Source organism: Lithobates pipiens, unplaced genomic scaffold (genome assembly GCF_037356315.1).
Source record: "Lithobates pipiens isolate NorthernLeopardFrog02 unplaced genomic scaffold, aLitPip1_a1.2 Scaffold_22, whole genome shotgun sequence".
NCBI lineage: Eukaryota > Metazoa > Chordata > Amphibia > Anura > Ranidae > Lithobates > Lithobates pipiens.
The window spans coordinates 170771722-170794780 of NW_027507784.1; the positions used below are offsets into that span (position 1 = coordinate 170771722).

Sequence of the window (23059 nt, forward strand, 5' to 3'; positions counted from 1 at the left end):
GTGGTGTCTCTTTGGGCTTATTCAGCAGCTGGTTAAACGTAGTGGTGGCCGCCATTGCTAAATCTTTGTTTTACACAGATTCTGGCAATCCACAGATGCGGATATTGTTGCAACGGCTTCTTTTCTCTTGGTTGTCCAGACCATAAAACGGTTGTTGGATTTGGTTAGTGTGTTCTTGCAAAATGTGGTCATGCTCTGAGATTCTGGAGGCTGATTCCTCTACAGCAGTGATTCTCAACTAGGGTTCCCGCAGAGTTTGCTAGGAGTGCCTTCAGCATTGGGCAATATCTGCCTCTCGGTCAAGTTCTCACTGACACCACTGATCTGTTTAACTATCTGTAAGGAGGTAATTCTTCCCAATGACCACAAGTGTAAGGACCATTCTTCCCACTGACCATCACACTAATGTATCATGAGTTGTAGCTTACTAATTTTTAGCAGGGGTTTCCTGAGACTGGAGAACTATTTTAAGGGTTCCTCTATGTTGAAAGTTTGAGAAAGGCTGCTCTACAGTGTTCTCAATATCTTCTATAGGGTGACCTATGTCTTTACAGAGATCACTGATCTCCCTCCTGTGTGATCTCTCCAGTCCTGCTTTGTAGGGAGGGCCTTAATATAGGCCTCCATGTCCCAGCTTTCCCCCTGACTGTGGTGAAGAGGAGAGGGGCTTCTGGAGTGAGGGGGACTCCTTGGGTGATGGGGTTCTGAGAGGAGGGGAGTGCACGGCCTGTACCTTGGAAGCAGTGTGTGCTGCTGCCGAGCGTGTCACCGCCATCTTGGAAGCTGGCGTGGTTTTGCTGTCCTGGCCTATCCCCCCGGATTTCTGGTTCCCCAAGGGGCTGGGGGTATTGCTGCAGCCTCTCCTGCTCATAGGGGAGGCCGAAAGGGAACTCCGTCCGCAGTGCTGTGTGCAGGAGGTTTGTAGGATGGCAGCAGGAGAAAAACTATCAGGCGTCTCTCCTCTTCATGCGCCAAGCCACGCCCCCTGATGTATTCTTTAAGAGGAGTGGTCAGGTTATTTAAAAGGATAAAAATGGATGGCACATTGTCTCTGTGGAGACAAGGCAGTATGTGCTTCGGTGGTCTACTGTAGAAAGAGCCTAGTTTCAGATCTTTGTCCAGCCATACAGGGTGTGATGGTGTACCATTGTGTTCGCATCTGCTTTCTTAAAGAAGTACAGTCAAAGCTTTTTGGCTATACTTCTCAGCCATATTGCTCCTTTTAAATCCACTCTTCATGAGAGAAATGTGGACTACCATTGCTAATTTGAAGACTCCCTCTCAGCATACTTCTATCCTTTTACTCTATACAGAAAGTGAGTTCCCAGTTTAGCTTTGACTCGTTCCTGTCCCCGATTTAGATGTTTTTCTGTTGGAGATTGAAGATCTATAAATGGTAATGATTTCTACTACAAGGCTCCTGACTGCCTTGTTTAAGGAAATATTTAAATAAGACAGCCATGTAACTAGCATTTTCTCCAGTCACCTTAATTTTTTATTTTTTTGTTTTTGTTTCCTTGGCCTAGCAGGAACAAACATTACAAGTTTTATTTATATATACTGGGAACTCACTTTCTGTATAGAGTAAAAGGATAGAAGAAATACTCTTTAACCACTTAAGGACCGCCTCACACCGGTGTACGTCGGCAGAATGGCACGGCTGGGCACAAGCACGTACCTGTACGTTGCTTTTTAAGTGCCCAGCCGTGGGTCGGAAGGGCGCCGTCAGGCGGTGCCCTCCCGACCCGGTCTTGTGCTCCGTGGCCGCAGGACCAGCGTGACCCTATTTTTGTTTATAGTGCAAAAAATAAAAACTGCAGAGGTGATCAAATACCACCAAAAGAAAGCTCTTTTTTTTTTTTGTGGGAAACAAAGGATGCCAGTTTTGTTTGGGAGCCACATTGCATGGCCACGCAATTGTCAGTTAAAGTGACGCAGTGCCGAATCGCGAAAAGGGGCTTGGTCCTTTGGCTGCGGATTGGTCCGGGGCTTAAGTGGTTAAAGTAGTTCTTGACATTTTAGGAATGTGCAAACTACCCTGAACATCTATTCATCCACGTTAATGTTCAAAAAGTTGCAGGAAAGTTTCCCATCTAGCCTTTTTACTGTTTTCTAAAGAGGGATTTTGAATTATGGGTCAAATGTCCTAAACGTGATTTTGTCCTTGTCACAGGTTTCTAAAAAGTTCAATCTTTCATTTGCGTATATGGGAGTCCCTAAAGACCCCATGGACAAAAAGGCAGAATCCCTTCTCAAAAAAAAGCATGAGAACTCTAATGTCCTGTACACACGAGCAGATTTTCCGTCTGAAAAATCTTGGATGGTTTTTCACCCGGAATTTCACTCAATATTGAAAAAAAAATTTTTCGACCGAAAAATAGAGAACCTGCTCTCAATCTTTTGCTGGCGGGAATTCCGCCAGCAAAAGTCAGATGGAGCATACAGGCGGTCGCATTTTCTGACCAAAAGCTCTGGTCTTTTGCTGGCCGAATTTCCGATCATGTGTATGGGGCATAAGATTCCATATACGTTGTGCACACTTTAGAGACCATTTGGTTAGATCGGCTGAAAAACCCATCTGGAATAAGGAACATCAAGGGAGCCGATATTGGAATTTATTGAGCCTTTTCCAAGGAAGTGAAATACTGTTCATCTTAGATGCTTCTGAAGAATTGGTGTGAGTAATGGGAAGAAGTAGCGGTCCTTTTGAAGTACAAACAAAGCACTGTTGTGTGAAATCTGTTTCCTGGCTGTCCTGGAGTTTTTTGGGTTTTTTTCCTGTATGGATTTAATCAATAAAGAAGCTGGTATTTGTACTTCGGGGCACTATTATCTTTATTGTGGATCTCATGTAGGTTTGCCTAGGATCGATGTGTACCCTGTGTGCTCCTTTCCTGGATAATGAGGAAGGCTTCATCACTTGTAAATTCAGCAAGGCAGGCCTTATGGCTGAAAACTTGAACATGGGAATTAACATTTAATGAAAGTTATGCGGCATACCTTTTTTAATGGTGTAGCGAGCTAGAAACTGTGTTGGACAGGTCGGCAGATAAGAAAAATAACTTTATTTTCTTACATCGGGGACACAGAGCCATAGTAGTTACTATGTGGGTTATAGGGCCACTGATAGGTGTTTGACACTGGCACACCCTAAGGCAAGAAGTGTACTCCCTATATAATCCCTCCCTACTGGGAGTCCTCAGTTTTTTCGCCAGTTTCTAAGGTGTTCACGAGTAAAGATGTGCTATGCTGAGCTCCACTGGAAGCAATCCTTGCTGGGGCTAGCCATGCTGACTGTATCCGTTCTGATGTCTTTTCATGGGCTAAATGAATGGTACCCGGGCCTTGTGTCTGAAGAAATGAGGTTTTGCTTGCGAATGCCTCTTTAGAGAGCTGGGCCCTAGGATCCAGTACTTTTTGGTAGTAAGGCCATACATTTTTACTGGCAGCGTGCTGTCGCAGGTCCAGGATTGTGAGTAACCCGAGGTTCCCCAGTTCCTTAAAGCGGTTGTATACTGTTTATTTTTATTTTTTTTATTTTACTTACAGGTAAGCCTATAAGGCTTACCTGTAGGTAAAAAAAATATCTCCTAAGCCTGTATGGTTTAGGAGATATTCCCCTCGCAATGAGCCGCTGACTGCAGCGGCGCATTGCACACAGGGGATTTTTGGCTGAAAGCCCGGCAGACGCCAGACTTTGCCGGAAAGAAATCTCCCGCACGCATGCGCGGGAGTGACAATATCGCCGCTCCGGCCACTCACAGCGCCGGAGCCGCGATACCCATTAGACACTCCGAGGTAAGATGTCCTATCCCTTGACGTGGATCGTCTGAGATATCGGGGCCTTGTTCTAAGGTAAGTATTTCATAATGAGCTAGTATGCGGTGCATACTAGCTCATTATGCCTTTTCCCTTGCAGGTTAGAAAAAAATAATAAATCAGCGGGTTTACTAAAAGGTCTCGGAGCCCACCATGAAGGGTGAAGTTTGGATCCTTTATCTCTGATAAATCTTGCTGCGAGGAAAGTGTAAGGGAGATTTTCTCAGGAATTTCTCCATGTATAATGTTGTCATGCCTATGTGTCACCACTGGGGGCTGTTTTGAGCACTCACCGACCTGACGCTGGAAACGGCACAGAAGCCTGTTATTTCTCTTATATTCACCGACCGACACAGCTCTTCTCTGTAACTAAATTGGTTGTTAGCCCTATCACTGGAGATACTAGGCAAGTTATAATACAACACTTCAGAACTTTTAGTTCCGCCCATGGGGCGGTCCCTAGGGCACAACCCCACAGCCTGCTCAGGCAGAACTCAGTTTTTTCTTGCCTAGTGAAGGAGATAGACTTAGGAACCCTGCGGGCCCATAGGTCCGTGTTTTTTTTGATGTAGAAGCTTGGCTTTTTGCGCCAGATGAATGATCCTGTGGTCTTCTATCAACAGCCGGCTAGGTGACAGGCTGGTTGACTTACCCTTGTAGTCTCCCCACACCGGCCATCGAGCGTGTGTAGGTCGCAGCTAAGGCTCGGCAGGCCACGACATACCTCAGTTCCAGAGGTGGTCGGTGAGCTTTATGCTCCGGGGCGTACATATGACTGGGCTACTGATGTCTGCGTCGCATTATGCCGAGGCCAGTAGTCTTCCCTGTACTGATCAGGAGTTGACTACCGTGGAATGTCTCCCAGCTTCAGGACTGGTAAGTACAGCTCTCCCTGCCTGGCAGGGTGGAGCAGCTGGCTGGGCATTCCCTGGGAGGTCGATTCAGGGGCCCCCCTTACCCCCTCTCTTCTCTGCCCTGTCCCTAACTCCCTCCTTTCCCCCCTCACGGGGCGGGGGGGGGGCTGGGGCTGTGTGTGTGTGTGTGTGTGTGTGTGTGTGTGCCTGAACTCTCACCTGTGGGTTTTAGCTGTGCTGGGTGCCTGGATCCTGCAGCATATCCCGCTGGATACCTGTGTAGTCATGCCCCTGTGTTGGTGCAGCGCTGTGCCTGCCACATGTTCTCTCTAGTTCCCCCATAGCGCTGTTTGACCCTTGCCCATACTTAAAATGGCCACGGACTGGCTTCAGTTGGCCATTTTCCTGGTGATTCCCTATTGAGAACACCGGTGGCCATTTTCTTGTAGCCAGACTACGTTTTTGTGCTCTAGCAGCTGCCCCTGGACCCTCTGCTTCCTGTTTTGTCATCACAGGGCACTGGGAAGGTTATCCTGTGTTCTGAACATGTGTGTTTGATCGCCCATCGATTGTTCACTGATCGTGCAACCGGCTGGCCATCGACACAGTTTTCTGCTATCTCTGCATCTGGAAGCGCTGGGGATCAACAGGCATAAGCGGTAATACAGCGCGGAACGGCCCAGGCTGGTGAGCCCAGCGGGTTAGGGCCCCTCAGCCAGTGGCAGCAGGAGAGTGGGACTGTCACTGTCCTAAGTCCCCTTTGGGTGGCAGACAGGGTAGGGTCTGCATGGCTTCAGAAACTGGTGTTTCTTCCCCTGAAATCCAGGCAATTGCAACCGGGTCACCTGCGGCCTGCGCAGTCCCTATGGACACCCTTACGGTGGTCCTCAATTAGTTTGTTGCCAAGATAGAGGAGGGAGGTACGTAGGAAGAAAGGCGCTAAAAAGCGGCCCCTGCCCCACCCCACCCCTCCCGTCCTCTGGGGAGAGGTCTGACACTGACTTGGGTCCTACTGAGGCCATGACCCCTGCTCTGTCTTGTCAGATGACGCTGACCAGGACCGTTCGGACAGTGAGGATGAGTCCCCGTCTGAGTCTGTGTGCGACAAAGCGCTAGTTGGAGCACTTATCACAGCTGTCCATTATACCCTGAAGATTCAGGAGTCAGCGGATCCCTCTGCTGATGTAACGGTCCCTTTTGGGTCCCACAAGCCAGCACGTTCACCTAAGGTGTTCCCTTATCTGACTTATTTTGATAAGTTCATTTACAAGGAATGGGGTCGCCCGCAACGGACCTTTTCGGTCCCCAAATACATGGCGGTGCATTACCCCTTTGAGGAAAGCCTTCTCAAAAAATGGTCGGCTCCTCCAGTCGTGGACCCCCCAGTATCCAGGTTAAACAAAGTAACCACGATCCCGGTTGAGGGGACTCCTGCATGCAAGGATCCCACGGACAGGAAGGCTGAGGTGGTGGTTCGTTCCTTGTTTACGGTTGTGGGGTCAGCCGTGTGACCTGTACTGGCATCCACACTGGTGTCGCAGACACTGACTGAGTGGGCAAAAGTTTTGCACCGCGAATTGGGAGAGCAACAGGCCTCCCCTGTCTGTGTGGAACTAACAGACCAACTAGTGCAAGGCCTAGATTAAGGCTTACCTGTAGGTCCAAGAAATCTCTCCTAAACCTATACGTTTTAGGACATATTTGCCGAAGACAGGCACCGCAGGCGCACTGAGCGTGGCATCATCGATGATGAAGATGCCACACGTCTCGGCTCCCGTGCGCATGAGATGCATAGTAGTCCATTATGCTTTGCCTTTGCAGGGAATGAAAGAGGAAGTAAACTCATCAGGGTTTACTTCCTCTTTAAGTACGTCTGTGACGCAGCCCTGGATACTCTTCATCTGTTATCCAGGGCTTCAGTGTCAGCTGTGGTGCTGAGGCGCCTGATTTGGCTCAAATGCTGGTCTGCTGACCAGGCATCCAAGAAAGCCCTGACAGATCTTCCCATCCTTGGCGACCGGCTCTTTGGAGCCTCGTTAGATGACTTCATTAAAAATGCCAATGGTGGTAAGAGTACTCTACTCCCACAGGCCAGGAGGAGCTACACCGCAGGCAAGGGCCCTCTTTTTTCCGCTCACAAGCTGCTTTTTCGTCCGCCCGGTGCTTCGACAAAATGTCCCCAGCCTGACAGGACGCCCACGGATGGTCAAAAGCATCCCTGGAACCGCAACCCTAACAAGCCTGCAAACAAAAGTGCTACTGCATGAAGGTCCCGGGTGGGGGGTTGCCCTCGGGAGTTTGCAGCCCGGAGGTCCTCCCGGTTATCTGACCAATGGGTCAGCGACCTGATTTCCACAGGCTACAAGATAGTTTCTCTCTTGGCCGCCAAACAGATTTTCTTCCTCCAGCATACCCTTACCCTTACTCCCGGCTCGTCGGGAGGGCCTATTTGGGGCAATAAGGGACCTGCTCAGCCACGGGGTGATAGTGCCTCTTCCAGAAACGGAAAGGTTTCAGGTATTCTACTCCAAATCTGTAGTCCCCAAAAAGGAAGGGGTACGTCCAATCTTGGACCTAAAAGCCTCAGTTGCTTTTGGAAAGTACAGAGGTTCAGAATGGAATCTTTTCGCACAGTAGTCGCTGCGCTCCATCAGGAGGACTCCCTGGCGTCTCTAAATATCCAGAACACATACTTGCATATACCCATAGGCCTCAGGCATCAGAGTTTCTGTGGTTTGCAGTGGGGGAAGACCACTACCAGTTTGTGGCTCTCCCCTGTGGCCTGGCTTCAGCACCCCAAGTCTTTACCAAAGTATTGGCTCCAATTTTGGTGTTATTCCCCTCCAGCAAACCTGTATCCCCGCTTCGCCGGGAGGCTCTGTTAGGGGCGGTGAGGGACTTGTTGAATTGGGGTGATTGTACCAGTTCTGGACTCGGAACGCTTCCAGGGATTCTACTCAAATATGTTTGTGGTTCCCAAGAAGGAAGGGGTACGTCTGATCTTGGACTTAAAAGCCCTCAATCACTTTGTAAAAGTGCAGAGGTTCAGAATGCAATCAGTTCGCTCAGTAGTCACTGCACTCCATCAAGGGGACTCCCTGGCGTCCTTAGACATCCAGGATGCGTACCTGCACATACCCATATGCCTTCGGCATCAAAAATTTCTGCGTTTGGCAGTCGGGGAAGCCCACTATCAATTTGTGGCTCTTCCCTTTGGCCTGGCATCACCCCCCCTGAGTCTTTACCAAAGTACTGGCTCCAGTATTGGCGTTGCTGCGACAACGCGGGATTGCAATCGTGGGCTACCTGGACGATCTCCTCCTGAGAGCATCTTCTGCCTCAGAATAAGAGGAGGATGTGGTGATCACCATGCAAACCCTGCCATTATTTGGGTGGCTTTTGAACCTAAAGAAGTCGGTGATTGTGCCGACCCAGTGTCCGGAGTACCTAGGTTTGTTATTGGACTCCAGGGAAGCGAGAGTTTTTCTCCCTTCAGACAAATTGCAGACTCTCAGATCTGCGGTCAAACTACTGATGAACCGCAAGTGGTCGTCGCTCCGCTTTTGCATGCGAGTACTGGGAATCATGGTAGCCTCCTTCGAGGCAGTACCTTATGCCCAGTTCCACACCAGAGTACTGCAGAAGGAGATCTTGTTGAAATGGGACAAATATCAGTTGTCCCTGGATCGACAGATCCAGGTGAGCCAGCCAGTCAGGGACTCTCTGATCTGGTGGTTGAGGTCCCTGGTGATTCAGTCCGGAAAATCGTTCCTTCCTCTGAAATGGACGGTGGTCACTACGGACGCCAATCTATCCGGCTGGGGTGGAGTGATGGGGATTCAGTCGGCTCAGGGCCTCTGGTCAACGTAAGAATCCGAGTTGCCAATCAATCTGCTCGAATTGAGAGCGATCAGGCTGTGCCTCCACACATGGTCGATGAGTCTTCAAGGGCGTCCGATCAGGATACAGTCAGACAACGCCACACCTGTGGCGTACATAAATCACCAGCAAGAAGCTCAGCCGCTGCTCGGGAGGTCGCTCACATACTTCGGTGGGCAGAGTGACACGTACCGGCCCTGTCGGCCATTTACATCCCGGGGGTGAAAAATTGGCAGGCGGACTATCTGAGTCACCAGATGCTAGACCCAGGAGAATGGGCATTGCATCTGGAGATGTTCAGGCTGCTGTGCCTGAAGTGGGGCACACCAGATGTGGATCTATTGGCCTCCCGTCTCAAGTGGAAGGTGCCAAGATTCATGTCCAGGACAAGAGAGCCATGGGCAGACGCTTCAGACGTGCTGGTGGCTCTGTGGGATCAGTACCAGCTGATCTACGCTTTTCCTCCACTAAAACTGTTGCCACGTCTGCTTCGCAGAGTGGAAGCCGAGGGGATTCCAGTAATCCTGGTTACCCCAGATTGGCCTCAGCGGCCCTGGTGCAACTGGTGGCAGACTCTCCCTGGCGACTGCCGTTGCGAGAGGACCTCCTATCTCTAGGTCCAATCTTTCATCCTGCTTTACCAGCGATGGCTTTAACAGCATGGCTATTGAGAGCCAGATGCTGAGGAACCGGGGTCTGTTGGACTTGGTGATTCCAACTATGTTGAGGGCGCGGAAATCTTCTTCACGGAAGATATACCATCGTACCTGGAAGGCCTACATCGCCATGTGTGAGGAGAAAGGGTGGCATCCGCGCTCCTTCTCTATATCCAGGATCCTGCTGTTTCTTCAGCAAGGTGTAGACCAGAGATTGGCATCCTTTTTTTTTTTTTTTTTTTTTTCCAACGACCCCTGGCATCGCACTCCTTAGTGAATACCTTCGTCCAGGGGGTACGACATGTTGTCCCTCTGGTGCGTCCTCCGTTGCCCCCATGGGATTTGAACCTGAGGTTGGCCAGAGGTTGGCGTTGAGCACCATCAAGGGGCAGAGTTCAGCTCTGGCTGTCTTTTTTCAAAGACCTCTGGCGTCTCACTCACTGAGTGCCTTTGTGCAGGGGGTACAACATGTAGTCCCTCTGGTGCGTCCTCCGTTACCTCCGTGGAATTTGAACCTGGTGTTGTCGGCGCTTCAGAAGCCGCCGTTTGAGAATATTAGAGAGATTCCTCTGCTGACTCTTTCACAGAAGGTGGTCTTTCTAGTGGCCATCACATCGGCCAGGAGGGTTTCGGAATTGGCAGCCTTGTCCTGCAAGTCGCCTTATCTGGTCATCCACAGGGATAGGGTGGTGTTGCGTCCGCAACCATCCTTTCTACCGAAGGTGGTCTCGGTTTTTCATATCAATGAGGACATTGTATTACCATCATTGTGTCCTAAGCTGAAGTACCCCAAAGAGGTGGCCCTTCACGCTCTCTCGATGTGGTTAGGGCTCTGAAGGTGTATTTGTCTGCCACGGCTCCCTTTCGGAAGGTAGACTCACTGTTTGTTTCGGTGGCTAGTCCAAAGAAGGGTAAGGCAGTCTTGTTGGCCACCATTTCCAGGTGGATCAGACAGATTGTGGTACAAGCCTACCCCTTAAAGGGGCAGGTGCCCCCCTTTCCGGTCACGGCTCACTGTACAAGGGCAATCGGAAAATCTTGGGGCTTCTGACACCAAGCGTCGGTCGCTCAGGTGTGTAAGGCAGTGACCTGGTCGTCTGTCCATGCGTTTACCAAGTTCTACAAGGTAGACGTCAGTGCATCGGCTGATGCCTGTTTTGGCTGCAAAGTTTTGCAGGCGGCAGTATAGTGGCAATTATATATGCAATAGAGATTTGTTTGTTTTTTCCTGTTTTTTCGATAAAAACTCAGTACTGTTTTGTTAATGTACTCTTGCATTACTTCCGCAAATGGTTGCGGTTTTGGGGATCTCTCCTTTTGAGGATACCCGGTTATGTGGTGGTGTTTCTATACGCTGCTGTTTTTTTGTGGGTTTAGTTTCACTAGTTCCCACTTGCCATGGTGGATGAAGTTTTAATGCTGTTTTTTCCACCCCTTGTTTGGCACTGCTTGAGGACGTCCCATTTAGTTTCAAAGAGGAGCTGTTTCGGTCGGTAAATATAAGAGAAAATAGGATTTTTGTAATTCATTGACCAACACAGCACCCACCCCTCCTTTTCCTCTTTACGTTTTAATGCTTGTTGACGTACTGAGTTCTGCCTGAGCAGGCTGTGGGGTTGTGCCCTAGGGACCGCCCCATGGGCGGAACTAAAAGTTCTGAAGTGTTGTATTACAGCTTGCCTAGTATCTCCAGTGATAGGGCTAACAACCCATTTAGTTACAGAGAGGAGCTGTGTCGGTCGGTGGATTACAGAGAAAAGGATTTTACGGTGAGTACAAAAATCATATTTTTCTCTTCTCCTCTGGTAAGAAGCTTCTCTTCCTGTGCCCCTAAAAAAAAAAAAAATGTTTTCCCCTTCGGGGGATAGAATACCAAACTAGTTCCCTTTAAAAAAATAAATAAAAAAAAAAAGACCGCGGACGCTCAGCGGAGGTTTTAACCCCCCCCCCCCCCCCCCCCCCGCCATGCCTGCATGTTCCACAGGACGCTGCTCGCACGAGAAAGCACTTTCCTTTGAAGGGGGGGGGGGCGTAATTCGCGTGGGGGGCATGGCTAAAGGCATCAGATGCCGGCCACACATGCAGGAAGTTTATTTTAGTGCTGTGTGTGTGAAGCTGCTGCTGGCTGTGGAGGGATAGAGCAGGAGGATGGCTTGTTCAGGTTAGTGACGCAGGCTTTTTTTCCCTTTTGACACATTATACTTTACCAGGCTAGGATTAATAGCAGCTAATGGCGCTGAACTATAGCCTAGCAATGTACATTCTTTTGCTGGTAGTGCCTCTGCTATATGCTTCAGGCTATGAATGGTAATGGGACCAGGAACTTCTCTAAAGGGGTCAGTGTTTTTCACTATAAACTGAATCAATTTCCAAAAGAATGACATCCTCCTCTGAGAGGGATGCTGCTAGTCAGATTGAGCCGTCAAGGGAAACTTATTGCATAAAACACTTCAGTCCCTATATATATCATACAAAAGGTTTTTTTCTTCTACCATTTGTAATTTGGAAAGAAGATTAATGCTATGATGTCTCTCCATAGTGGGGTTAAAACATAGCAGATTCCCATCTAGTCCTCAGGACCCTTTTATTGAGGTGCAGGAGGCTGGGGATCAGGTAGATCTTCCCAAATATTTGGAAGATACTTCTTTATCCTCTTCTGAGGATCCTAATATGGAAGGAGTAGCATCACAAGACAGGTTGCTTGTGTACTCCCTTACTCAACCTTTTTTTCTGCCTGCACACAGGCTCTTGAGGAACCTACCTCTAGTTGGGTTCATTAGAACTTCCCCCATCTGGGGATGTCTTTTCCTATTCATGCATGGCTAAAAAAAAAGCTGATGTATTCTGAATGAGAACATCCGGATAAACAATATTATCCTCCCAAGAAATTATCCACACTTTATCTATGGTGGGGGGTTCCAGCAATTGATGCTGCAATCGCCTCAGTGAGCAAGAGTCTCAAATGTCCGGTGGATAATGCACTGATGTTAAAGGATCCAACCGATAAAAAGTTGTAACTTCCTTCTAAAAATATGTCTTTAGCAAGTTCAGTAGTGCAGCCAGTTCTTGCTGCAATTGGTATATCTCAGTCCATTAAGGAACAGTTTGTGGAGATACCTGAAATTGTGCCTGATCAGCAGGCCCGGCAATGGGCTGGTGTATCTGACGCACAGTAGATGCTATGAAAGACTCTATTGTTTATGCCTTTATGGTTTATTCTTGGGCTTGTGCATTCTCGCAGAGTTCTGTGGCTGAAAAATTGATCAGCCGAAGCACCGTGTAAAAAGCTCTTAGCCAGTTTTTCCCCTTCATGGTGTACGGCTATTTAGAGACGATCTGGATAAGTACATCCAGAGGACCTCTAATGGGAAAAGCTCTCTTTTACCAGTAAAGAAGAGGTTTAAACATTTCTACATTAATCGTGCTGCCTCTCCTATGCCAGAGGCATCTGCCTCTAGGCAGTCTCAACGGCCTCAACCGTCAGGTTCAAAGGAACGTCCCCAAGGGTAGCACCAGGGTCAGAAGAGATCTTTAGGCAGAAAGCCCACAAAGCAGAATGCTAAAGTCTTCTCCATTAAGGGGCACCCCCGCTCGTTCGGGTGGGGGAAAAAGTCCTGCAATTCTCAAGATCTGGCAGGAACAATGTCAAGACAGATGGATTTCTGCAGTTTTTTTCTCTAGGTTACGACTAGAGTTCTGAGAATTTCCGTCTCCTCGTTTGTTCTAAGGTAAAATGTTCCCAAGGATCCAGAGAAAAAGAAGTCTCTATTTCTGGCCTCTGGATCATCTTTTTTTTTTTTTCCCAGTGGGTGATATCAGAGGTTTCCTTAGTGGAACAGGGCACAGGGTTTGGCTCAAACCTTTTACAGCTCCTGAACCAAACAGAGAGGTAAGACCCTTTCTAGATCTCGAAGATCTGAATCGGCACTTAAACATCCTATCCTTTCATAATCTGATCGTTTGTGTCCATCCTGAAAGGAGGGAAGTTTTTTGTTTTGGCTTTAATCAATATCAAAAATGCATATCCCCATGTGCCAAATTTTCCTGCTCACCAAAAATCTCTGCATTTTGAAATATAAAATCATAATTTCAGTTGTGGCCCTGCCATTCGGTTTAGGTCGTGCAGCCCAAAAAGAGGTGAATAATTTTCTAGCTTGGGCAGAACACAACATTCCTTGTCTATCTGCAATTTTTCATTTTGGGAATAGAGAATTGGCAGAGTCGCCAACAATTATTTCCGGGAGAATGATCTCTTCACCCCGACATCTTCCTAGCGATATGTCAGAAATGGGGTATTCCTGACATGGACCTATTCGCGTCCAGATTCAACAACAAAGTCAACAACTTTGTGTCGAAAACCAGGGATCCGCTAGCAGGCAAAACAGATGCATTAGTCTTCCCATGGGATCAGTTCTATGCATTTCCTCCAGTTTTGCTACTTCCTCGCCTTCTCCATGGGATTAAGCAGGAACGGAAGGAGGTGATTCTGGTGGCCCCAGTGGGTCCCAGGAGATCTTGATTTGCCAAGATCATAAAGGTGGCATTAGGAGTCCGTCAGACTCTGCCATTATAGCCAGGCCTTCTCGCACAAGGTCTGGTATTTCATCCTACCTTACGGACAAAAAAATTTAACAGGTTTGACTGTTGAATCCCACTTTATAAAAGATCGTGGGTGATCTCTTTCGGTAGGGTCTACTTTAATGCCACGAATCCGGCTTCCAGAGTCATTTTACTATAGAGTCTGGAAGGCATATGTGTCTTGGTGTGGATCCAGGTGTTGGCATCTCAGGAAGTATGTCATAGTCAGGAACCCTGATTTCCTGTATATGGGATCTGAAATGAAGCTGGCCTTGTCAGTGTTTTTTTTCAATGGCCTCTTGCCTCCCTCTCTTGGTGTGTAGCTTATTCAGGGTGTAACATGGATTAATCCCCCTATCAAGGCACCTCTAAAATTCTTTGGATTTAAAATTGGTCTTATCGGCTTTGCTAAATCAGCCATTTGAGCCTTTACGAGAAATTTCCTTGGTTCTTTTTGACATGAAAGATAATCTTTCTGGTTGCCATTTCTTCTGCTAGAAGAATATCGAAGCCATAGTTGATCATGCATAAAGGATGAGGTGGTTTTATGTCCTCATCCTGAATTCCTACCGAAAGTGGTGACAGTTTTCTATTTATTTTTTTTCCCATTTAAACCAAGATATTATTCTTCTTTTTTTCCCAAAGCCTTAATCTAGGGAAGAGAAGGCACTACATTCCCTTGATGTAGTAAGAACGATCAGAGTCTATTTTAAGGCGACCGCTCAGGTTCGCAAAACAGATGTTTTTGTTTGTACTGCCAGAAGGTCCAAAGATTTGGACAGGCAGCGTCAAAATCCACTATTTTTTTAATGGATTTGTCAAGTGACTGTTCAAGCTTCAGCTTAAAGAATAAAATTCTTACTTCCTCCTTATGTTAGAGCACACTCATCCAGGGCGATTAGTGCCTCTTGGGTGCATCATCAGGCTTTTGTGGCTCAGATCTGTAAGGCCACGACTTGGTCTTCGGTTCATACGTTTATCATATTTTATATTTTATCAAATTAATATTAAAAGTCATGAGGCTATTGCCTTTGGGCACAGTATACTGCAGGCTGCAGTATGAGTCTTCTGGCCTTCTGTTTTTTGTTGTCTCCTCCCTTCAGTTGCCATAGCTATGGGACATCCCACATAGTAACTACTATGGCTCTGTGTCCCCTGATGTAAGAAAAGAAAACAGGATTTTTAAAACCGCTTACCTGTAAAATCCTTTTCTTTGATGTACATTTGGGGACACAGAGGTCCCTCCCTTCTTGGTATACACTTGTATTGCTTGGCTACAAAACTGAGGACTCCCAGTAGTGGGAGGGGTTATATAGGGAGTGCACTTCTTGCCTTAGGGCGTGCCAGTGTCCATCACCTATCAGTGGTCTTATAACCCACATAGTAAGTACTATGGCTCTGTGTCCCCTGATGTACAGCAAAGAAAAGGATTTTACAGGTAAGCGGTTTTAAAAATCCTGTTTTCCCAAAAAGGAAGAAAATAAAACGATAAGGTTTCAAACTAGAATGAAGGTACAAAAATCAAGACTCCTGCAAAAGCTGGCCCTTTAAGAATGGTAAAAGCAGCTCTACTAATGTTTATCGCAGAGGACATTCTGCTGTTCACAGAAGATCTTTTCATTATCTTTTTAGAGTACACCTGAGAGGGACATTGAATTGCTTTGTGGATTACCTAAGCAGAAAAAAAACTAAAACAACCAGAATGGCTACTGAATCACCATGTTTTTCAAAAGATAGTGGCAAAGTGGGGAAAACCAAACCTAGACCTGTTTAAATTCAAAACAAACTTCAAAATGACTAGAGAAGTTCTACTTTCTAGCAAAAGAACAATGTTATCCAGTTGGCTTATATGCCCTCACCCTCTTTCTTCAATAGTTTTTTTTTCCAAAGCTATTTAGAAATTGCAAACAGGCAGTGCCAGAGTAATATTGATCGCCCCCTTCTGGCCACAGAGGACATGGTTCGGCCGTCTCCAGAGATTAAACAAGAATCCCCTTTTGGGTTCTGCCCAACATACCCGATTTAAGTAATCAAAGACCAGTACTGCACCCCAAAGTTCATTTAACTAAGGCTGACAGTTTGGTGCCTAAACAGAAACTTTAAAGGCACAACATCTGTCAGAGAAAGTGACCCTATTCTGTCAAGCATAAAGTCACAAATGCCATCTATGTGAAATTCTGCGAACATTCAATTTATAGCTGTCTAGGAATAATGAGGATCCTCATAGCATATTGCTCTATGTCCTACAATTCCTACAGGAAAGAGCATAATATACCATAAATACAAAGATAATGCAAGTAGCTGCCCTTTCTTCCTTACATTTAAGACTAGCTGAAGATCCTACCATTAAATTAATTCCATGGCGGGATTTAGAAGTGGTCCTTAAACACTTGCATATCAGCCTATAATACCTCTTCATTACCAGGCTATTTTTCAGTTTTCAAGTCTCATTTTTTGCCACATTCTTTTTCAAGTGAAGACGTTCTGGCACTGAGGGGGTTAAACATGGAGCTTGAGACTGGTGCACTAGATACATTAAATGTACTGTTCATACACAGAGGAAGTGAAGGGGTTAAAATACTGGTCACAAACAGTGGGGCAGGATGTACGTGAAGGGGTTAATGTCCAGTTGGGTAGGATAAAGGTGAGGGGTTCCATGTACAGTTCCATGGGGGATAGTATTGGGTATGGTATATGTTGGCGAGGAGGGAGTGGGCAGCAAAGGGTTAAAAAGATCCCTGTGACATTGCAACAGAATGAATTAATGTAATCTGTTCATTCTGTGCTCTTTCATGAGTACTTTTCTCCTTCCCCAGTTGTAACTGGAAGGGGAGGGATCAGCACTGTAAAAGGTATCATGTGATCGCTGTTTCTCTGTGTTCCCAGCTGGGTGACGGCACTGGGTAACCATAAAAACGGCCACTGATCCACCTTGAAAAATGTACATTGATATCCAAGTGGTTAAAGCACTTCAGCGACCTTCTTTTTGAGCCCATTAATCACATACAGACAGAAACCTTATTTTATTTATTGCAGGTACTTCATTAGAGCCGTCAATTTACACAGAACTTCACATATATTTTGTACATTCACATCGGCCCCTGCCCATTACGCTAAAATGTTTTGTTAGTGGCCCTAACCTCCACCAGCAGAGTAAGTGAGATGGAGGCTTTGTCCATTGCATCTTCTTTCTTTTCCATTTTACAAGACAAAATTATTCTTAAAGTAGAGCTATGGTTTCTGCCTAAAGTAGCTACCCATTGTCACAGAATACACGGCATTGTACTATACAGTAGTTCTCAAAGTACTTATTCCAGATGGGAATTGGTACGCACTCTGAAAGAGCCCTAACCACATCTGCTGGGCAGAAAAAGCAGGGGAAAAAGAGCAGATTTGCAGGGCAGCTACTTGGATGAATTTCAATACTACTACAGTGTAGACCTGATCTCCAGCCAGGAGCATGTTGGTTTCTCATTTCTCCTGTCATATTTTGTCCTTGATGATTGGGGAAAACTAAGCTAGTTACCTGGTAACGTAATTTCCAGGAATCTTCCAGGACAGCAAGGTATTCCTACCCAAAGTGTTTAATTTTTATATAGTATCTGCTATTTTTTGCAGTTTAAATTTCCCCTTGAGTTTTTTTTTCTTTGTAACACCGAGCCCGACAGGTATCTGGGTATTATTTTTATTTGAATGTGAGCCTTGTGTTTTTATGTTTTAGGTAGGCAGAGCCACTCCCCTATGAGCATTCCTGGAAATCATGGTATCCTCCTTTTTTACTTGCATGAAAACTCCCTTATTCAGGGAAGCCTATCCCACACCCACCTAACTGTCCCTGAGCCACCCACATCAGATCATTCCCCCGCATCCATTTCCTTTTTTTACCACCACCCCCTCCCTTTAGAATGTAAGCTCTATGAGCTGGTCCCTTATGTACTGTAATTGTGCTATCCCCCCTCCTCTACATTGTAAAGCACTGCATAAACTGTTGGCGCTATATACATCGTGTATATTTATATAATAATAAAGCTGCTTGCTATGGGGGCGCTTGGCAGGAGGGAAGGGCCAGGAGCGCTGATGGGGGTCAGAGAACAGGAAGATTGGGCCTGCTCTGTGCAAAACCTCTGCACAGAGCAGGCAAGTATAAAAAAAATTGTTATTTGAAAAAAAATCTGCCTTTTAATATCACTTTAAACATTTTTTAACCACACAGTTATCCAAATTTTAATATCTGCAGGAAACATTACGTAAACTTTTGGACCAGACCCCATCTACCTTTGCTGCTGATCTCTGCTACCTGAACAAAAAATATGAAGAACTGTTCTATAAGTGGATGTTACAGCTGCAGTAAGTTCTCAAGTGTGCATACCCATATTCATGGCCAGGGGTACTTTTTGTATCTTTATGAGCTGTGGAATGTTTTTTTTTTTCTTTTTTTTTTCTTTCTCTTCCCACTTGGTTATGACTGCCTTTTTCATTGTGTGGCTGTCCATTTCTGTCTGCCCCTGAATGTAAAGGGCACAATGACATGAGGTTTTTTTTTTTTTTTTGCAATATAGCTAATTGATCACTGTAAAATGAAAGTTGGCCTTTTTAGTAAAAGCCCAGTCCACAGGAAGTATATAGGGACTGTGTGCCCATGCAATTGTAGAAGCACATTTCGGCACATGGTACCGTGGGTGTGGATTCTCAACAGACACAGGTGTGGGTAGGGCTGCTCACACTTCTAGACATTGATTTGGGAATACCAAGAAATCATGTTGTAGTTATAAGCCTTTTGGTATTTAATGGAAGCAGGTTTCTCTTTTATTAAGTGAGTTATTTGTGTTTCCTTCTCAGCCTTGGTTTCAATATCATCCTTTTTGGTTTGGGCTCCAAGAGGAACCTTATAGAGAAGTTTAGAACATCCATGCTACAGGATTCTCTCCACCTTGTTATCAATGGATTCTTTCCAGGCATTACAATAAAATCAGTAAGGGTCCTTCTTCAATAACCAATTCTTGTATTTGTTGCAGTTTGATTGTTGTATTTGAGCGTTTTGTGGAGATGTTATGTGCCTTGTTTTGTAGTTTGTTGGCGTTAAAGTGTTACTAAACACAGTAATATGAAAATAGTTCATCCACTCCTCACAATGCCCACAGCTTATAAATCTTCTTTTTACATTAACCGCTTCACGCCCGCTGGTCGTCAGATGATGGCCAGGCAGCGCCGCTCTCGTTCTGGGCGGGCTTCATGACATCCTGATGTAGCACGATGTCTGGAGGTGGTGGCTATGTGATGAATAAAGATCTATATTATTGTAAACATTATCCCGAACTATTCAAACATCAGCATTTAACAGTTGCATTATAAGTACATTGCTTATTTACCACTTTTGGCCCATTGGACAGCATGTGTTTGCTTTCACTTATTAATCAGAAAAAAACCTGAAATGGAGAATGTCATTGGTCCACGGGGCCTTTTTTGCATGAGGTGTAATCATTGTACAAAGGTCTGTCTTAATATTCTGTATGTATTTCTACATAGATTTTAAACTCCGTCACAGAAGAGGCTTTAGGTCACTCTGGGACTTTTCGCAGCCCCTTGGATCAAATGGCCTTCATTTTACAGAAGTTTAAAAATGGTAAGTTAACGATATGCTGAATTATTCATTATCGATGAAAAGAAATGCAACATCTTTCCAGCAAAGTGGTCATGGAGAATTGCTAAGGTACCCTGCACATTGTACAGCAATAGGAAAGGAAAATAAATGAAAATTTCATTTTCTTTTTAGAGATCTAAATACAGTATATATGCAATTGGAAGCCAGAATGTTTGTTTGTTTTTGATTGGACCAGTTTTCTGTAATTAGTTCTCAGCTGCTTCCCTCAAAGCACTCATGTAGGGGAAAAAAATAAAATATAACTACAGAAGGGCTCCTATAATTGCCTATGTCACCTACCTCTTCTCCGTTCCAGCAGCCTCTGTCAGTCTCTTCTGCATAGAATCGCACTGGAACTGAAAGGAGGTAAGAGACTTTGATTGCCAGAGCCTTTTTATTTATTTATTTATTTTGTGGAGCCATTCTTTTGTAGGGCTATATTTTTATTTATTTTTTTACCCAGAGGGTCACTTTAAAATAAATTAAGCTGTCCATAGAAAGGCAGATCTGTTACTGAGAACAGAAGATTGTCAGGGATTTACCTGTTTTTTTTTTTTTTCTTTGCGAAACGAAAAAACATCCACTACTTACAGATGGCTTTTGGCATTGCTTAAAAGTGTCTTTATACTATAACAGGTTATTCTTATCTCTTGGTTTAGAGAACCAGACATTTTATTAACTTTAGCTTTCTACTAGGGTTTTTACAGATACCGTTTTTTCTCCGGTGGTGAGTACGGATACCTTTTTGTGGTGCGATTTGATCTCATACAAAATGAATATGCTCAAATCGCACTGTAAAGAATCACATGCGATTTGAACAGGAACGCGCTGCAATTTCTGTCTGAATCGCATGCAGTTTCTCGCAACTTCTGTGTGAACCCAGGCTGAAGTCACTATGACAAGCCTGTATACACACAAAAGCAGTGCAAGAAACCGTATGCTATTCGGACAGGAATCACACCACATTCCTTTTTCGAAATCCATAAGATTTTTTCAGCGCAATTTAAACCCATTCATTTTGTATGGATTAAAATTGCACCTCAAAGTTATCGGTTTTGGGTATCGGAGCATTTGCACGAGTATTCAGCATTGGTGCAACCCTATTTTGTACAGTTGGGAATTTTCTGTTTGTTGCCTGCAGAGGCATTTTAGTGTATTCATTTTCTATATAATCTTTAGCACTAGGTGCCTTGTTAGTACTGTTACGGCGAATTTAAAGATAAACTTCAGGCAGAAAATACAACTAGTTTTAAAGTGATTGTAAAGGAACATTTCTCTTATATTCACCGATCGACACAGCTCCTCTCTTAGCCATTGGGTTGTTCTGCCCTATTACTAGGAGACACTAGGCATTCGTTGTAATACAACACTCAGAACTCTTAGTTCCGCCCAGGGGGCGGTCCCTTGGGCAACTACCCTCCACCCTGCCATGCAGTCATCAGTTGTATTTTGCCTAGTGAAGGAGAAGGACCTAGGAACCCTGCGGGCCCATTGGTCCGTGCTTTTTTTATGCAGAAGCGTGACTTTTTGCGCAAGATGAATGATCCTGTGATCTACTATCAACAGCCGGCTGGGTAACATGCTGGATACCCTTATCCTTGTCTCCCCAGTCCAGCCATCGAGCGCGTGCAAGCCGCAACTACGTGCTCGGCAGGTCACGATGAAACCTCAGCTCCATAGGTGGTCAGTGAGCTTTTATGCTATGGGGCATACATATGACCGGGCTACTGATGTCTGCTTCACAGCATGCCGGGCCAGCAGCCACCCTGTACTGATCAGTAAGTGGCTCTGTGATGGAATGTCTCCCAGCTCTTCAGGACTGGTAAGTACAGCTCTCCCTGCCTCGGTGGGGCTCAGCAGCTGGGCATTCCCTGGGAGGTTGATTCGGGGGTCCCTTGCCTCCTTCTCTTCTCTGCCCCGTCCCTATCTTGCCTCCCCCCTCTCTCTGGGGGCATGCTGCATGTGGCTGCTGAGCGGTGTGTGTTTGTCTTTGCAGGGGCTCTCCGGGGGGGGGGCTGCGCTGGCTAGCGGTGTCCTGGTCCTGTTCTTCATGCCCCTGGGAGGTGTCTGTGAGGTTTTGCTGATGTCCTCTACAGCGCTGTGTTCGCTGCCATCATTTTCTCCCTGTACCTCATGGAGCTGCTTCAGTGGGCATTTTCGTATGGGCATCTTGGGTATGGGCAAGGGCAGCATGCTGTCCTGGGCTTCAGCGGCCATTTTTCTAGTGATCTAATATCACACAGCATTGTTTCCTCTGCACATGGGAGCCCACAGGGACTACATGCACTACTTGCTGGATAGCACAGAACTCCTCAGGGTGGTGAGTCTGGTGGGAAAGAGCTCCTCAGCCAGCGGCAGTAAGGAGGGTTGGACTGTCACTGTTCTACGTCCGCTTAGGGTGGCAGACAGGGTAGGGTCAGCATGGCTTCAGAAACTGGTGTTTCTTCCCCCGAAATCCAGGCAATTGCAACCCGGGTCACCTACAGACTGCGCAGTGCCCATGGACACCTGACGGCGGTTCTCAATTTGTTCGTTGCCAAGATGGATGCGGTGCGTGGGAAGAAAGGTGCAATAAAGCGGCCCCTGACCCCCCCCCCCCCCCCCCCCCCCCCCGGGGAGAGCTCTGAGGCTGGTGACCCCTGCTCTGTCTTGTCAGACGACGCTGACCAGGACCGTTCGGACAGTGAGGATGAGTCCCCGTCCGGGTCCGTGCGCGACAAAACGCTTGTTGGAGCACTTATCACAGCTGTCCGTTATACCCTGAAGATTCAGGAGCCAGCAGATCCCTCTGCTGATGTACCGGTACCTTTTGGGTCCCGCAAACCAGCACATTCACCTAAGGTGTTCCAGTATCTGACTTATTTTCACAAGTTCATTTACAAGGAATGGGGTCACCCGCAACAGACCTTTTTCGGTCCTCAAATATATGGTGGTGCATTACCCAGGTTAAATGAAGTAACCACGATCCCAGTTGAGGGGACTCCTGCATTCAAGGATCCCACGGACAGGAAGGCAGAGGCAGCGGCTCGTTCCTTGTTTATGGTTATGGGGTCAGCCGTGCGACCAGTACTGGCATCGGCATCCGCACTTGTGTCGCAGACACTGAGTGGGCAAAACATTTGCACCGCAAATTGGGAGAGCAACAGACTTCTCCTGTCTGCATGGAACTAGCAGACCAACTAGTGCAAGGCCTTAAGTACGTCTGTGACGCGGCCCTGGATACTCTCCCTCTGTTATCCAGGGCTTCAGTGTCAGCTGTGGTGCTGAGGTGCCTGATTTGGCTAAAATGCTGGTCTGCTGACCAGGCATCCAAAAAAGCCCTGACGGATACTCCCCTTCCTTGGCGACCGGCTCCTTGGAGCCTCGTTGGATGACATTATTAAAAATGCTACCGGTGGTAAGAGTACCTTACTCCCACAGGCCAGGAAGGAGCCACGCTGTAGGCAAGGGTCCTCCTTTTTCCGCTCACAAATAGCTTTTTCATCCGCCCGGAGCTTCGGGCAAAATGTCCCCAGCCCGACAGGATGACCACGGATGGACAAAAACGTCCCTGGAACTGCAAGCCCAACAAGCCTGGAAATAAAAGTGCTACCGCATGAAGGTTTGCCCCCACCCATGTCTCGGGTGGGGGG

At 46.6% G+C, this 23059-nt stretch overlaps 1 protein-coding gene across 5 annotated transcripts in view; it reads left to right on the plus strand.

Annotated features, from left to right (window-relative positions):
* ORC2 (origin recognition complex subunit 2) overlaps window positions 1-23059 on the plus strand; it is a 218413-nt gene that overhangs the window by 99565 nt on the left and 95789 nt on the right. For all 5 annotated transcript variants that reach the window (XM_077448635.1, XM_077448638.1, XM_077448637.1 and 2 more), the window contains exons 10-12: window positions 18024-18133; window positions 18626-18758; window positions 19313-19409. In XM_077448635.1, the coding sequence (XP_077304761.1) occupies window positions 18024-18133; window positions 18626-18758; window positions 19313-19409 (340 nt within the window). The remainder of the gene's footprint in view (window positions 1-18023; window positions 18134-18625; window positions 18759-19312; window positions 19410-23059) is intronic.